Raw genomic sequence first — 16,806 nt, 5'->3', positions numbered from 1 at the left:
CCCTTCTCCGGAGACTCAGGGTGGCTTACAATGTGCTCAGCAATAGCCTTCATCCTTTTGTATATTTATACAAAGTCAGCTTATTGCCCCCACAACTGGGTCCTCAATTTACCTACCTTAGAAAGGATGGAAGGCTGAGTCAACCTTGAGCCTTGGCGAGATTCAAACCTGCAGTAATTGCAGGCAGCTGGTCTTAATAACTAGCTTAATAACAGGGTGCCTTAGACCACTGTACTACCAAGGCTCTTAGTGTTGCATTTACATTCATTTTTCCATGTGATGGCCTTCAAAACATGTTAAACAAGATTTTTTTATGGAAGAGGATGACCTAACATATATGAAGGACATTAGGATAGAAATTTTTATTTAAGTATAATGATACTTGAATATGAATAATCTTACCAATTTGGTCAAGTTCAAGAACGAAATAAGAAACATCCATGGACTTGAACAGATCCTTCACCTACATAAAGCACAACATTTCATTAAGATTAGCAACTAGAATTTTTAAAACATACCCTCCCATTTTGCGGGTTAATATTATAATCAATATACAATGAGAACAACAGCAATTTCTTCTTCTCTTGCACCATTTTTCTTGATGAAGTGTTAAATAGAACTCAAAAGTCTGTATGCCATGCAAGTTTACTAACTAAAGCTATTGCTTAAATATAGCTTTGGAAATGATGACCATAGTTGCCTTTCTTTTAAAACATGTTTTTATATTGTAAGATATTGTAGCATAGGTTTTATAAAGAAAATTGTGTGAGCCTGCTGTTTAGAATAACAAAATCCACAACTTTTACTAGGGATCATGTTTGGCTTCTTAGTTGTATGTTAAGGATGGTACTGCATAAGTTTCATGAAATTCATATTTAATTAACATTAAATACTCTTTCCCCACTCCTTTGGGTCACAAGTTGTTGGAACCCCCAATAGGGTGATGGTGTTGGAATGATTTCTTCCAACAACCAGTTCACCAAACTGCTCAGAAAGTTAACAACCGGTTCTCCCGAAGTGGTACGAACTGGCTGAATCCCACCACTGCTAAAAGAGGATGAAAATTTAGGTGTGTCTTATACACCGAATGTAGCCCCACCCACCCACTGCCCCCCCTCTTTAGCCTCTGTCCACCAGCAGTTACCTCCTTACAGTAAACAGCAAGAAAAAACAGCTCCTTTCCGCTTCACCTCAGCCTAATTAGCACAAGTTGATTAGAGCGACCTCCTGACTCTCAGCTGATTTGGTCTCAGCTGTTTTGCGTAGGGCTCTGCTGCTTGCTGCAAGGAAGAAAATTGCTGGAGCAGATTTTTTTTCCCTTGTGCAAATCAAGCTTTCCCTTGCTGCAATGAGGCAAAATTGTTCAGAGGCAGAGGGAGATTTCTTTTTCTTCTTTTCCTTACCAAAAAAGATAGGTGCGTCTTATAGTCCGGTGCATCTTATACTTCGAAAAATACAGTACTTTAAGTAAATAGATAAATCAAATACAGTTACTGTATGTTCCTCTCTGGCCCTATACTTCAGAAGGTTTCTCTCCTTTCACAAAACCTCACAAATGGAAACAACTTTTAGTGGCCATATCTAATATTTTTGAATGCCACACAGGGCCCTCCAAGTAAGGGCACTCAGAGCCACATGTAGGTAGCCCATCAATTGAATGCCATATGGAAAGAGGTGGAATGGGACAGCCAACTCACTGTGGCCAAATTGCCATGGCCAACTTGCTATGGCCAACTCACCATGGCCAACTTGCTGCAGGACAATTCGCCATAGCCAATTCACTGTGGGGCAACCTACTGCGGGGAAATTTAACAATTCTATTTAATTATTTAAAATAAAATTTAAAAATATTTTAATTTTTGCCATTCACATTTCATTCCTTCCCTCTTTTTGCATCCTTTCTTTAATGATTCTATTCCATTCGTTCTTTAATATTACTGTAACTTTTGTCCTGCAGTGAGTTGGCCGTGGCGAATTATCATAGACTCGCAAAGAGGGGAGTGGCCTTTTGCCTTTGCAGTGACATTGAAATCGTGGAATTTCTTTTCTAGGAATTGATCTTTTCATATTGTCCTTTTAATTCTCAGATTACGACAGGCAGTCTGCTGAAGCGGGTTGGCGCTCCCCTGGTTCCTTCCTTCCCAGTCACCTGAGTTGGATCAGCATAAATAGCGCTGAGGATGTAGGTTTTATTTAAAATATATTCATTTAATTTGAATTAAAGTGAAGATGTTTAGCTCAACAGATTGCAGCTTCAGGATTGGGTTTAAAGGGAGAGATACAATCACTGAAATAAATGAAAACGCACATAAATCTAATTTATGGGTCTCCTCTAAGATAATTAAACTGGAATTCCACCTATTTTAGTGAAATAAAATAAATAGATGAAAATGACTGGTGGTACAGTCTAATTGTATACTACTTAGAAAACATCTCCCACATTCATTGGATCTTTCTTATTAATTTAATAAGCGAATGAAAATATTTTTCCTTCCTGATAGTCTTCAACTTACAGCCATTCGTTTAGTGACCGTTCAAAGGTACCATGGCACTGAAAAAAGTGACTTAGGACTTATCACACTTCTGACCATTGCAGTATCCCTGTGGTCATGTGACACTTGGCAACTGGCAGATATTTATGACAGTTGCAGTGTCCTAGGGTTATGTGATCATCTTTTGTGACCTTCTGACAAGCAAACTCAATGGGGAATTCAGATTTGTTTAAAAATCGTTTTACTGATATAACATCTGCAGGGATTCACTTAAAAACTATGGTAGGAAAAATCGTAAAATGGAAGTAAACTCACTTAACAATGGTCTTGCTTAGCAATAGAAGTTTTGGACTCAATTGTGGTCATACAGTAAGTCAAAGACTACCTGTAGTGCAATTTCCATCTTTATGAAATAAATTTCACTGAGATCTATATAAGGGAGGGGTCTGTAACCATAAACTGGCAAAACAGTTGGCTCAGTTCAAATTGGATCTGACCGAGAAGGAGGTTCAGCACAAGCACCTCACTGAGGACTACGAGCATAGGCTTTCCAAGCAGAGGGAAGTCCTGCGGGAGTACAAGGCCAGGTACCGGCACCTGAAGGCTCAGCGGGCTGAGATGGTCAGCCAGTTCCAGGCCATGATGCAGTCCCACTGGAACGAGGCCTTCTGGCTCTTTGCCACCAGCGGCGCTTCCCTCCAGCCTTTGCCCAAAGCCCCGCACCAGGAGGCTGAAGCAGACCCCAAATTGGAATTTTTCTGCCCCCTCCGACCCACACAAAAAGACCCCGAAGGGAGAGACTCTCTGCAGCAACACAAACGTTCATTGCACGTATCCGGCCCAGGGACCGTAGTTTGAGGACCCCTGATTTAATGCAATATTAAAAATGCAAATAATTTTTCTGCAGACCACCAAAATTTTCTCACTGACCACCAGTGGTCCACGGACCACCAGTTGGTGACCGCTGCTCTAAAAGGATGCAAATTTCTAGCTGTCTGTAAGGAATATAAATCCTTCCATTCCCCACTATCCTCCTGAAAAAACACCTTTGGGACAACCATGACCTGGATGATTGAGAATGTCTACAGACTTATGGCCCTTTTATGACTTGTGAACTTCAACTCCCAGAATTCCTGAGCCAGCATGGTTGGGTCAGAAATTCTGGGAGTTGAAGTCAACAAATCATAAAAGGGCCATAGTTCACCACCCCCGATTTAGATACACATTCTGCATCTTTGCACCTGAAAACAAATGCATTACCTTTGCACAGAATTTGCAGGTGGTATCGCTGAAAATCATGACATTGTTTTCATCAATGAGTGTCTGGATCGCTAATTTCCAATCTTTCTTATTAATAGCAGCCTCCACATTTTTTCCTTTGCCATGAATTTGGAATGCCTTCTTTGTAGCATTTTTGGTGGCTGCAAGAAAAATGAATATTATTATTGTAATAAACTAAATTACAGCTCTTTTCCTGAATTTAATACCATCCAGATGTATTGCAACAGCCATTTCCAGAATTACTGATTGAGAAATCCAAAAATATATGGAATATGAGGGATTAGAGAAGCCTAGGTATCAAGGAAGTTTACTGTTAACTTTCACTGCAAATTAAAGATTCTACTAATTAAAGTGAGTCTAGCCAAGGCATGGGAGAGTTTGGTTTAGATGCATTATTTTTTGTTTCTGTAAAACCAGATGGAGAATTTTATTCAGAATAAAACCCACAGTATGGGAATTTAATCAGCAAAAAAAAAAAAAGTAAGAAAAAAAAGTTAAAGATAGGCTAAATGTCAGTGCTATGGAATTATATCTAACATTACTAGGAGTAAAAGGCCCCCCAAAATAGACAATGATACAAAGTGGGCTAAAACTTTTGGTATGGGGGATATGAATGTTTTAAATTATTCTTTTTTTTTAATAATGTAAAGTCTACGACTATGAGGTTGTAGATATTTCTGGAAAGACATTTAAAGCATTATATGGGAAAATACAACTAGACCAATAGAACTGTTTTTATGACATGTCTTACTGGACATGTAATCTCCCTTGCAGTCCCTATTCAAGGTAAAGCGGGGCAACTGGATGGAGCGAGCATTTACTGGCTGGCTGGATGCCCTCCCTGATGTCTACATGGCATTTGTACCATATATTTTTTCTTTGCGCCCTAGGAAAGAAACATCTACCGTGACATAGGATTGAACTCTTAACTCGGAGGTGAGTGTCTTCACCACTAGGCCACCACTATGCAGTCCTATTTCAATGCAGGAAATAGGTTGTGCATTGGATGGTCTGATAGATGACATGCTTCTAAAGGCTACGAAAATGAAAGGGGTGGGTTATACCACCCTGTTATACCCTTTCAATACCTGAGCTTCTGAAATTCTTTTCTTTCCTCATTTATATATCTGCTTTTCTATTTATAATCAAAATTACAAATGAAGACTGATTATCTGTTGAAAGGGATGATTTAATCCAGGTTCACATACTTCGAGTGCATTTGGTCTCCCATATTTCGGGATGTGCAATGTAGGTAAGCCTAGAAATGTAGTTGGATAAAGTTATTAAATGTTTGTCCAAAATCAGATGGAAGTCAAGAAGCATATTGTTATTTAGATTGTGGGTTTTATATGTTTTGTGGCCATTCTTTGTACTGCTTATTAAGAAAAACTGTAGCTGCAAAAGAGGAAAAGGATGAAAATTATAGATAATTTTTCAGAGTAGATACTGTAATATAGCTTGATGTCACAATGAGGGCATTCTCCAGAAAGTATCATGTATCCCTTAGGCCCAAACACCACAATACAAGCATGATGCATTAATCATAGCCAGCTGAGCATTACCATAAAGTCGCCACTGGCTTCTCTTCTGACAGGTATATAGGAATTTGGTTATGCAGCTCCAATTAAAGTTAATTGAGTTGTTTTGTGCACCTAAAGAAATTAGGTTTTAACCTTGAGACATTTCTATCAGTATTCACAATCTAAATTACACATTCCTAGCGGTAGAACAAGATCCAGCCAAATAAATCCAGTTTTTCCAGAATACGCTCAGTTTTGTTTCTTTGAAACAACTGGTGTTCTGATTAGGTAAATACCTAGGTAGATCAGGGACAGATTTAGAGTCAAGGGAAAATATTACTTGTAGATTTGGTCTATTGAATCGGTACCTGAAACCATTTGTGGATTTCAGCAACCAGAATGACAGTTCATGTTTTGTATCAAAAGAGGGCAATAGTGAGGGCAGCTGTGATTTTGAGTAATAACACTCGTGAGGTGATTGTAATTTTTCTTCCCGCTAAATATCCTGTTCCTAGACTGATCTACTCTTCTGCCTGCTTACTATTAAGTCTACAGAAAGAAGTCTAGTTCTTTCCTTCTTCAAAATGTTTAACAGTGGGTTGGATGATTTTTGGATCCTGAAATCAATGGTCTTTCCTTATATGGTTTAGTGTATTAGCTCACTTGCCAGTATTTAAATGTGGAAAGACAGTAGAACTATCTTTGGGTGCCCCCTACTGGTCATTCTGATAATCAGGGTCAAGGAAATCTGGCCTAAATTCCAGACATACACAACAAATCCAGGATGCCAAGTGGATAAGTGGCAAGACTCAAGAGTAATATTGATGCGCCTGACAAAATACGGTAATTGTCTCTTACCTACTTTAAAATAAAAGGTTAAATAAGCAGCTGGACAGCTGATCTTAGATGTTCTACACAATGTATAGCCCTGCACAGAGTTTTAACTCAAACGCACAGGACAATGCCTAGTAAGGTAAAAGGTAAAGGTTCCCCTTGCACATATGTGCTAGTCGTTTCCGGCTCTAGGGGGTGGTGCTCATCTCCGTTTCAAAGCTGAAGAGCCAGCGCTATCCGAAGATGTCTCCGTGGTCATGTGGCCGGCATGATTAAACGCCAAAGGTGTAAGGAACGCTGTTACCTTCCCACCAAAGGTGGTCCCTATTTTTCTACTTGCATTTTTTACGTGCTTTCAAACTGCTAGGTTGGCAGAAGCTGGGACAAGTAACGGGAGCTCACCCCGTTACGCGGCACTAGGGATTTAAACCACTGAACTGCCGACCTTTCGATCAACAAGCTCAACGTCTTAGCCACTGAGCCATCGCGTCCCAATAATGCCAACAGTAGTATACTATTTCATTGGCATCCTTCAGTCTCAAGAGACTATGGTATTGTGCTCTGGAAAGAGATCCTAAAACAGCATCTAGTATGACTAAAAAGGCCAATTCAAGAGTGGCAATCCCTTCCACACTGAGGGCAGATACATTCTTTATACTATTAATTTACTATTTAAATTAGATAATTTAAATTTAAATAGATACTATTTAAATTTAAATAATTACAGGATATTTATTAAGTGCTGTTTTGTTTTAAATCTGAAAATTACCCAATCACATCTGTCATACTTTCAAAATAATACCTAAACTATATTGTTGTAATTCAGCTGTCTCTTTTCATTAAAAAAAAAAGGCTCTGCTCCTTTTTATCTGCACTCACTTGATTCCTCATTGACACCGTGGTATCCTCTCTGCTTTGCACCGTATGGGAAAAGTCGAATGCTCTCTATGCAAAAGGTTTCTTGACAGCATCTGCATATGACTGTGTTTTGAATCAGAAAAAAATAATATTTTATGCCAATTTTCTATCTCCTGTTGCTTGATACATTAGGACTTATTTATCTAGCACCTACTGACATAAACATGCCTAAATTATAGACTTTTCTATTCAAATTAGGACGACAAAATTCTGCTCTTTGCACTTTCATGCTTCCTTCTTGAGGTACCACTTAAATGCTGACATGAAAAAAAATCCCCTCCTTTTCCAAGGCATTTTCTTTAAAAATTCTGAAAACTCCTTTCAGTGAAGGAAACAAAAAAAAATCCCTAGCAGTTACAAAACGACACATTGTTAGTAATAGCCACCAAAGTCAAACCTCAGAGGAGTAATTTGACAAATAAGCAGAACGTATTTGCTTATTTGCTTGTATCCTGCTGTTATGCTGCTGATAGCGTTCTACAGAGGAATTACTGAGTCTGTCATTTGTACTTCTATAACTGTCTGGTTTGGCACAACTAAACAGGGCAAGTACCAATTCCAATAGATAGTTAAGACTGCAGGAAAAACAATTGCAACCAGCCTGCCTTCCATAGACCTGTATATTGCAGGGTCAGAAGGAAGGCCGAGAAAAAAAACTGCAGACCCCTCACATCCTGGACATAAACTGTTTCAATTTCTCACCTCAGGATGCTACTATAGGACATTGCATGCCAAAACCATTAGACACAAAGACAGTTTCTCCCCCCATGTCATCACTCTGTTGAACACCTAATTCCCACACCACAGCACTATCTTATGGCTAAGGATATTTACCCGTGTAGTAGGGCTGTATTACTATTATCCTTCTCATCTTTCCAGTTACCTTCTCCTATTGGTATCTTATGATTATGTCACTTTGTTGTTTGTATGTACATTGAAAGTTTATGCACTAGAGACAAATTCCTTGTGTGTCTATTCTATTCTATTCTATTCTATTCTATTCTATTCTATTCTATTCTATTCTATTCTATTCTATTCCATTCCATTCCATTCCATTCCATTCCATTCCATTCTATTCTATTCATTACTTTTATAAATAATGGCAGCAACCATATCTAATATTCCTTCCTCTTCCTCTTTTCCCCACAACCACAACCTTGTGAGGTGGTCTGGGCTGAAAGAGACTGACTGGTCCAAAGTCACCCAGCCAGCTGTCATGACTAGGGCAGGACTAGACAGAATTCACAGTCCCTTGGTTTCTTACATGTCTTACTGGACATGTAATCTCCCTTGCAGTCCCTATTCAAGGTAAAGCGGGGCAACTGGATGGAGCGAGCATTTACTGGCTGGCTGGATGCCCTCCCTGATGTCTACATGGCATTTGTACCATATATTTTTTCTTTGCGCCCTAGGAAAGAAACATCTACCGTGACATAGGATTGAACTCTTAACTCGGAGGTGAGTGTCTTCACCACTAGGCCACCACTATGCAGTCCTATTTCAATGCAGGAAATAGGTTGTGCATTGGATGGTCTGATAGATGACATGCTTCTAAAGGCTACGAAAATGAAAGGGGTGGGTTATACCACCCTGTTATACCCTTTCAATACCTGAGCTTCTGAAATTCTTTTCTTTCCTCATTTATATATCTGCTTTTCTATTTATAATCAAAATTACAAATGAAGACTGATTATCTGTTGAAAGGGATGATTTAATCCAGGTTCACATACTTCGAGTGCATTTGGTCTCCCATATTTCGGGATGTGCAATGTAGGTAAGCCTAGAAATGTAGTTGGATAAAGTTATTAAATGTTTGTCCAAAATCAGATGGAAGTCAAGAAGCATATTGTTATTTAGATTGTGGGTTTTATATGTTTTGTGGCCATTCTTTGTACTGCTTATTAAGAAAAACTGTAGCTGCAAAAGAGGAAAAGGATGAAGGATGGTTTAGTCTGGTAGCTAAACCACTAGGCCAAGGTAGCAATATTTGCTAACCCAAGTTTTATTTCCCAGTCCAAATCTTTAAAAAAGTGAAAATCAAATGGGCATAGCCCAATAACAAAATTACAAATATAGTTATAAAATCTCTTAAATATAACTGACAGAGTCTTACATATCACATTTAGGACCGATCTTCATGTCTGGAGTGCAGAATTATTTTCCCCTAAGCAAAAATTCTATTGGCTTTTCTCCTACATTGAATGTGGCACAAGAGCGCACAACTGGTGAATCATTCCTGCTTGTTTTGCTGCAAATTTTTTGATATGGCACCCTCTGGTCCTTTCTGCTTTTTGGTTGCCACTCATTGGAACATAGAAGATCTTGGAGCACACACACCGCTCTTATATGTTGGGAATATTTGGGCAAGTAGACTTGTGCTATTAGAAACAGCTCAGTTGTAAAACAAATGCCCTTTGCACCTTTACTTTGGCACTTCAGCACTAAAAAGAAAATATAGAAAGTGGTTGGATTCACATGTCATGAATTTGTTTTTTAAAAAATGGCTTCAATAAAGGAGAATATTTGTAGCTCAGGGTTGAAATTAGGGGTCTTTGGTGCTCTCTGAGCTTGGTGGTCTTCTTTCAGATGTTTGTGTTTCATTGCGGACGAGCACTGATGATGTTACCTAATTTGGGTAATGAAACATCTGCAAGAAACCAACCAACCAACCTCAGCACCAAGAACCACTCAAAAATTAGCTGTGTGATTTTTGGACTTAGTGATGTATGAGAAATTTATGGGGCAAAGGTTCACACCACATGCAGCTCTCCAAAATGATGAAGAAAAAGAAGGGCATGCAGGGAGGCACATCAAGGAGACACACGGGATCAAAGAAAAATATAAGATCTGCAGAAATTGCTAATGCTAATGCTCAGAATGAATGGAAGATAACAAAAAGAACAAAAGAAGATTCTTTGGGTATGTTAGAAACAGAAAGAAAAACAAAGGAGAAAGAGGTTAGCTGGCAATGCACTATAGTGAAAAGACTGAATTTCTTAATCCTACAGGTAATCCTCAATTTACAACTGTTTGTTTAACAATCATTCAAAGTTATGAAGGTCTTGGGAAAATGTAACTGATGAACTGTACTCACTTTTATGACCATTGCACCACCCCAATGGGAACGTGCTTGCAACTGGTTGTAGTCTCCTGCGATCATGTGGTCGCAATTTGTGACCTTTGTTTGATGATTTCCAACAAAAATAAGGCCAAAAATGGCCATTGAGAAGCTGGATTTGCTTAACCACCACTGTAAAAATTGCAATAACACCAGGTCCAATTCGACTTATGACTGCAATGACTTACAATGGAAATTCCTATCCCAATTGTGGTTGTAAATCAAGGACCACTTGTTTTGTTTTGTTTTGTTTTTGTCTTCTGCCAGAAGAGAAGTTACACTCTGGCATCATTAAGTTGCTGAGTGAATGAGGGAACTGAAATTTAGGATAAACAAAGGTGCTCATAAGAGTGTTAGATAATGTAAATAAATTTAATCTCTGGAACCAAAGGAATTATATTTTATGACAGTAAAGAAAACCAGCAGAGTGGGTAAACTGTTGGCAAACTTTGAAAACTGGTGGTCTGGTAAGGTCTCAAGAGTGTTGGAGAAGAGCAAATATTGTCTTCAGGAAGGAGAAAGAAATTCCAGGAAACCACAGACTTTTCATACCAGGTGACATCCTCAGATTATCAAACAGCATGTCTGCATGCTACAATTAACAAGAGGTAGTATGAAATTGTTAGAAACAAATCATGCCAGTTTACCTGGGCATCTTTTTTTTTAATAGAGTAGATCAGAGGAACACCAGAAGCATAATATACCTGAACAACAGCAAAGCCTTTGACAGAAGGCTTTCATAATAATTTTCTTACAGTGATAGAATAGAATTAGATGGATTTGCAAACAATTAATGACCGGGCTCAAGGTGTGTTCATCCATAGGTCTAAATAAGCTTGGAGGGAAGGATCAGATGAATGAATGGGCAGGCCATTTACCCTTAGGAGGCCTGCTGAGTTTTGCACCGCTAAACAAAAATACTATATTTTACTCTTTATTCAATGGAGAAGCATCATATACACCATGCTGCACTAAAAAGATTGATTGAGAAGCATGTTTGCTGCCAACACATATGCACACACCAAAGTAACCACGTGGCATGGCTTTTTAAACACAATGTGTGGGTTGCTAAGTTGCCTAAACATAAAACACTAATAGATTTGAAACCACTGTTGATACCCAAAGTTTGTGGTAGATTACAAACCTTGGTCCCCAGAAACCTCAAATGGCAGGTCCTGCCTTAGTCACGAAACAGACTAAATTACTAAAGCACCAGCCTTGATTAATGAGACATATATAACGGTTTCTAACACGGCAGCATGTGCACCTCACTTTTTGATCTTGGCATGTTGCATTGCATCCATACCGTAGCTATCCAGTCCCTAACTAGGGTGCTGTTGCTTTGAGTACAGCAGATGTGTTTGGGAAGAAAGAAAGCTACCTGTCTTTCTACCTTTTTACCTCCCGAGTGTGTTATTGTATTTATTGAATTCAATCGCCTTACTTTCTAACCAGCCTTCTGGGATTTTCTTCCTTCCAAACCTGTGCTCTAGGCTGAGCTGCAAACCCTGAGAATGGGGGATGGGAAAAAAGTGGTGAGAAATTCCAACATGAACATCATTTGATCAACTCTAAAATTCTTGATCTTTGTGATCAAGAAGAAACCACTTGTTTTTTCCCACCTGTTGTGAGAAAGTAATATTTTATGTTGCGTTGGGCTCTTTGGAGAAAAGAGGAAATAGGAAGATAAAGAAAGAGTACCTACAAGACACTGATGTTTATCATCCATAAAAGAGGCTGTAGCTGTAAATGCAGTTTTTTTTAGGAAAAGTGCTGGGAGGAAAAAATAACACTGGATTAGAAACAGATTCGGAGAGCTTTGAGACTGAGAAGTGTTCCTTACTAAACTTTTTCTCCTTAGGCAGATTTTCAGAGGGACCAGAGGCGGGTGGGGAGGAGAAATCAGGCAAAGAGCCAGATCCCCAGGACATTTCTTTAAAGAGGCAGTGGAGTAATAAAGAAGCAGCTTGCTTTGAAGCACCGTCTGTAAAATGGGAGGCCTATTTGCACATCACGCTTACCCGTGATTAATATGGCTATAATTTAGTGGACCCAATTTGCAAAACTCTGCACTGGCCCGTCAACTAATGGCATCGTGGAACATGCATTCATGGCTAGTGTGTATATCCTGTGAATAGTGCCCGCAGTTGATTTCAAGCATCATGCCAGCTATGATTTAATCACAACCGGCTTGAAAAAAAAAGCCAGTGGTTCTAAATTCACACCCCACGCCCAGCTAAAAAGCCAACCAAACCACGGAGCTTAACCCACTTCATTCTTTTGCTCTGGTAAGCATCCACTTCGCCTGCCAGCACAACCCACCTTCGAAGGGCGTGGCGCTGCTCCGCTGCTCCTCGGGTGCCTGCTCGACAACTCTGCCCTTCGCCGCTGAGTTGCCCATGTCGCGGCTCCTGTCTCCCCGCCTCTTGCGATCTCTGTTGGCCGCTAAGCGAAACGTCAGGTGCCCGGAACTGTAGACTCTCCTTTCTCCTCTCCCTCCGCGTGGCAATTGATCCTGAGCTGGGAAGAGTCCTGTAAAAAAAAACAACGGAAGGAGCCCCGAGGTCTGCGAAGTTTGCGGCTCTTGGCGTTTGCAGACCCCGGCGGGCAGCCAGAGCGGGTTTGACGGTCGCCAGCCGGTTGCGATGGGAATAGAACCTGAAGCGAAAGAATGAAGTTCTGAATTCCGAAAGGGGTCGTGCGACCCCTGCTGGCTGAAAGGGTGTAACTGAATTTGCAAGGGAAGAACAAGATGATCAGAACATGGTAGAAGCACAGTAGAAGGGTTTGTTAAAAATGGTTGGACAAAATATACTTTGTGGGGGGGAGAACAAAGTGTCTAGATTAATAGACTGAAAAATGCTGTAGTTATAATGTATCTAGTCTTCGGGAAGGTGTTTCATAGCGTTGATCTTTAACACCAGCCGTGAAAAAGGAGAAGGCCTTTCCCCCCCCCCCCCCCATTTCCCCTGGTAGATTGAGGGAAGCATTATTTAACCTTAGACTGTCCACTGTTGACTTCACCCAGGGGTGGGTTCTACTTACCTTTACTATCGGTTCGCAATGGGATCACGCGTGCGCGCCTTGCTTCTGCACATGCGCAGATCACCAATGACATCTGGGGCAGTGGGCGGGGCCACCCGCTGGTTTTATTACCAGTTCTTGCGAACCGGTCCGAACCAGGGGCAACCCACCACTGACTTCACCCCATTCCTAAGAAGTGCACCAACGTGCCTACCATCCCTGTCTCCGTTTATTCGTATCCATTTCCTGTATTCATAATCATTCACTTTTATCTGTTATCTTACATCTGCTTGACAAAGAAAATAAATAAAAAATAAAATAAAATAATGGAAAAAGGTGAGATGGATGGTTGCTCCTGGAAAGGCTAATGAAGGATGGGTGTATTTTCCCCCAGCATGGCCTGAGTTATCTGAGTTGGCTAGGCAATTTATATTTTATGGAATATTTATTATTCCATGAAATTATGGAATATTTCATGCAATGAAACTGATGTGTGCTTGTGAGGTTAGTTTCTTTCCTTGTATGTCCTACGATCTCAGGCTTTCATTAGATAAATTAGTACAGGAGTGCATGTGCCGTATCGACTAGAAGCCTTAGTTGTCAACTCATATTGAAAACAATGACAGATAACGCACGCATGCACGCACACACACAAACACACAAATGACACTACAAGTCATAAAAAATATTAAATTATTCTGACAGTAATTTGAAGTACAACAATACTGAAAAAAGTGACTTATAATCAATTTTCACACTTTTAAGACCATTGCAGCATCCTCATGTTCACGTAATCAAAATTCAGGTGCTCGGCAAATGGCCTGGGGGATCATGCGATAACCATTTGCAGCCTTCCTAGGCTGCTTCCGACAAGCAAAGCAAATCCAGTAAACCAGATTAACGATGGCGTGATTCATTTAACAACTGCAGCCATTCCCTTAACAACTGTGGCAAAAAAAGGTTGTAAAATGAGGCACAGCTCATTTTAACAACTGCCTCACTTAGCAATGGAAATTTTGGGTTCAATTGTGGTTATAAGTCGAGGACTATCTGTATCTAGAACAGAGCTCTCCAACCTTGGCAACTTTAAGCCTGGCGGACTTCAACTCCTAGAATTCTGAGAGTTGAAGTCCACCAGGCTTAAAGTTGCCAAGGTTGGAGACCCCTGATCTAGAATACAAGTCTCCAGCCTTTGGGAATACATAAACATATTCATAAATTTGAGATGAGACTCCATTTCATCTATTTATGGATTAAAAATCAATTAATTCATGTAATCTGTTGTCAAGCGGTGTCTACATTTCATTTGGCAGGCTTAGCCAGACAGAAAAAAAGCAGCTATTTGTAAAATGACTGGCAAAAAAAAAAAAAAGGAACTCGGTTAAAATATTAACATATGCAGAATATTTATTTTCCACATTTATATATTACAGAATTCAGAGACTCCTGCAGTTTACAGCTGGAAGCACGAACTTTTAAAGACTCTTGAGAATAATTCTATCTGGGCTGCCTTCAGAAACGAAGCCAGGGTGGGCACAGATTTGATCTCCTGTAGCTGTTCTGCATGGCAGAGGCATCCACCAAACAGACCACAGTCTCTGGGTCCCCACGAACTTCACCAGATGTAGCATGGCGGCCTGTAACATTTTTATACAGGATGAACATACAAGATGGGTCAGTACTATATTAGGAATCCTGCAAAAGCATACTAGCCAAGGGTTTAATGACGAAAAAGAACAGTTTGAATTTTACCTAGGAGCCTTGTGGCACAGTTCACCACCCACAATATTGTTATAATGACTCTCACATGTCAGCATGCAGATTGCTGAATTCTTCATCCGGTATGGCTTTCCAAAAATAATTTCATATACAGCATATTGAAAGGATGTTGGTAAAAACATGAGTTATATGCCCTCTCACCCAAGCCATAGCCTCCACCTGCTCAGCAGCAGCATGAATCCAGGAGGTACCCAAGCAGCTGATCTGCTCTTTTAGATAAAACGCTATTGTCTGGAGTAACCATCAAAGCAGAGAACTAAACTCCGAACATATATAAATATACTAAGATAAAGGATGAATGGTTAAAAAACGAAAGAGAATAAATATGAATAAGCAGGAAAATTAGAATTTGAGGGCGAACGAAGATGTTGTTTATATAAGTAAGCAAAGAAATATTGAGATATGATTAAAAAATGGGAAAAAAAGAAAATTGTGGCAAAAATTGTAATTGAGTAAAATGTATTTGAATTTGATAAATTGTATAAGATAAGATATGGCCAATACTCTGTTTAAAAAAGATGTGGGTGAATTTGGGGGGGGGGGGACCAATAAAATTTGATTTAAAAAAAAAAAAGCAAAGAACTAGATGGTATCTGGATAAGCAGCAGCTCCATTTTGTCTGGTTTCAACCTCAGCTTACTTGATCCTATCCAGATCTACAAAGCTTCCAGGGTATCATCAATATGCTGGTGATATCTCCTGATCTGATTAATGACTTATCTCAGCAGCCTCATATAGATACTAAATAGCAAAGTGAGAAAATCAGCCCCTGTAGAACAGGTAGTCCTTAACTTACAACAGTTCATTTAGTGACTGTTTGAAGTTACAACGGCACTGAAAAAAGTGACCATTTTTCACACGTCGGTTGCAGCATCCCTATGGGCACGTGATCAAAATTCAGACGCTTGGCAACTGACTCATACTTATGACTGTTGCAGTGTTCCGGGCTCTTGTGATCACCTTTGTGACCTTCTGACGAGCAAAGTCAATGAGGAAGCCAGATTCACTTAACAACCATGTGATTAACTTAACAACTGCAGTGATTCACTTAACAACTGTGACAAGAAAAGTCGTAAAATGGGGCAAAACTCACATAACAAATGTCTCACCAATAGAAATTTTTGGCTCAATTTTGGTTGTAAGTCGAGGACTACCTGTAATGGAATACCCATGGGACTGATGTCACCACCACCGTCTGGTACTGCCTGGTTAGAAAACAGCAGAATCTCTGAAAATGTCTCTAATCATTATTGCTGGCTGGCAATCCAGAAGGATATCATGGCAGAAGATATTGTTGTGGCCCGCCAGCGGCCTGCGCGGATCATGGCTGATCCCGACGAAGAGGAGGCTGGTGTGTTGCGCCAGCAGCCTGCACAGCCAGCGCTCGCATCGGCCAGCGAGGAGGCTGAAGAGGATGTGGTGCCAGAGGCAGAGACTCAGCCAGGGCCTTCAGAACCTCCAGAGGTTCCTTCAAGTGGAGAGAGCGAAGTGGAGGAGCCTCTCCTCAAAGCTCGAGCACGCAGGGCTGCCAAAAGGCAGGAGTGGCTACTCAGGAGGAGGAGGTCTACTCGAGAGTAGGGCTTGAGGATAATTGGCCACTCCCTTAGCCTATTTAAGTCACATGCAGCTAGTGCTTTCTTGCTGGAAACAACTTGTATTTTATTAGAGTATTTTGGTTTATCATATCTTGTTTTCAGGGCTGGTTGCCAACCTTTGCCGGTCTTGTTTATTCTTGCTACTTAATAAATTTGATAAGGACTGTTGGTGTGTATCAATATCCTTGGAAATCCGGAGCTGGGGCAGAACAGATATTGAAAGCTATCAAGAGATGAAAGGGGAC

The 16,806-nt window shown here is 40.2% G+C and overlaps 1 protein-coding gene across 2 annotated transcripts in view; it reads right to left on the bottom strand.

Annotated features, from left to right (window-relative positions):
- Positions 1-12,842, bottom strand: part of TXNRD1 (thioredoxin reductase 1) — a 61,123-nt gene extending 48,281 nt beyond the window's left edge. The window contains exons 1-4 of one of the 2 annotated variants that reach the window (XM_034403852.3): positions 12,486-12,842; positions 7,007-7,108; positions 3,753-3,913; positions 403-463 (exon numbers count right to left, since the gene is read on the bottom strand). In XM_034403852.3, the coding sequence (XP_034259743.2) occupies positions 403-463; positions 3,753-3,913; positions 7,007-7,108; positions 12,486-12,564 (403 nt within the window). In that variant the 5' untranslated portion in view covers positions 12,565-12,842. The remainder of the gene's footprint in view (positions 1-402; positions 464-3,752; positions 3,914-7,006; positions 7,109-12,485) is intronic. The other variant, XM_087873794.1, reaches the window with a different exon arrangement.
- Between the last annotated feature and the right edge of the window lie 3,964 nt (positions 12,843-16,806).

This window comes from Pantherophis guttatus, chromosome 7 (assembly GCF_059756535.1).
Source record: "Pantherophis guttatus breed Tessera chromosome 7, ASM5975653v1, whole genome shotgun sequence".
NCBI classification, from domain to species: Eukaryota; Metazoa; Chordata; class Lepidosauria; order Squamata; family Colubridae; genus Pantherophis; species Pantherophis guttatus.
The sequence above is the reverse complement of the archived record's forward strand: the minus strand, read 5'-3'. Positions and strand labels throughout refer to the sequence as shown.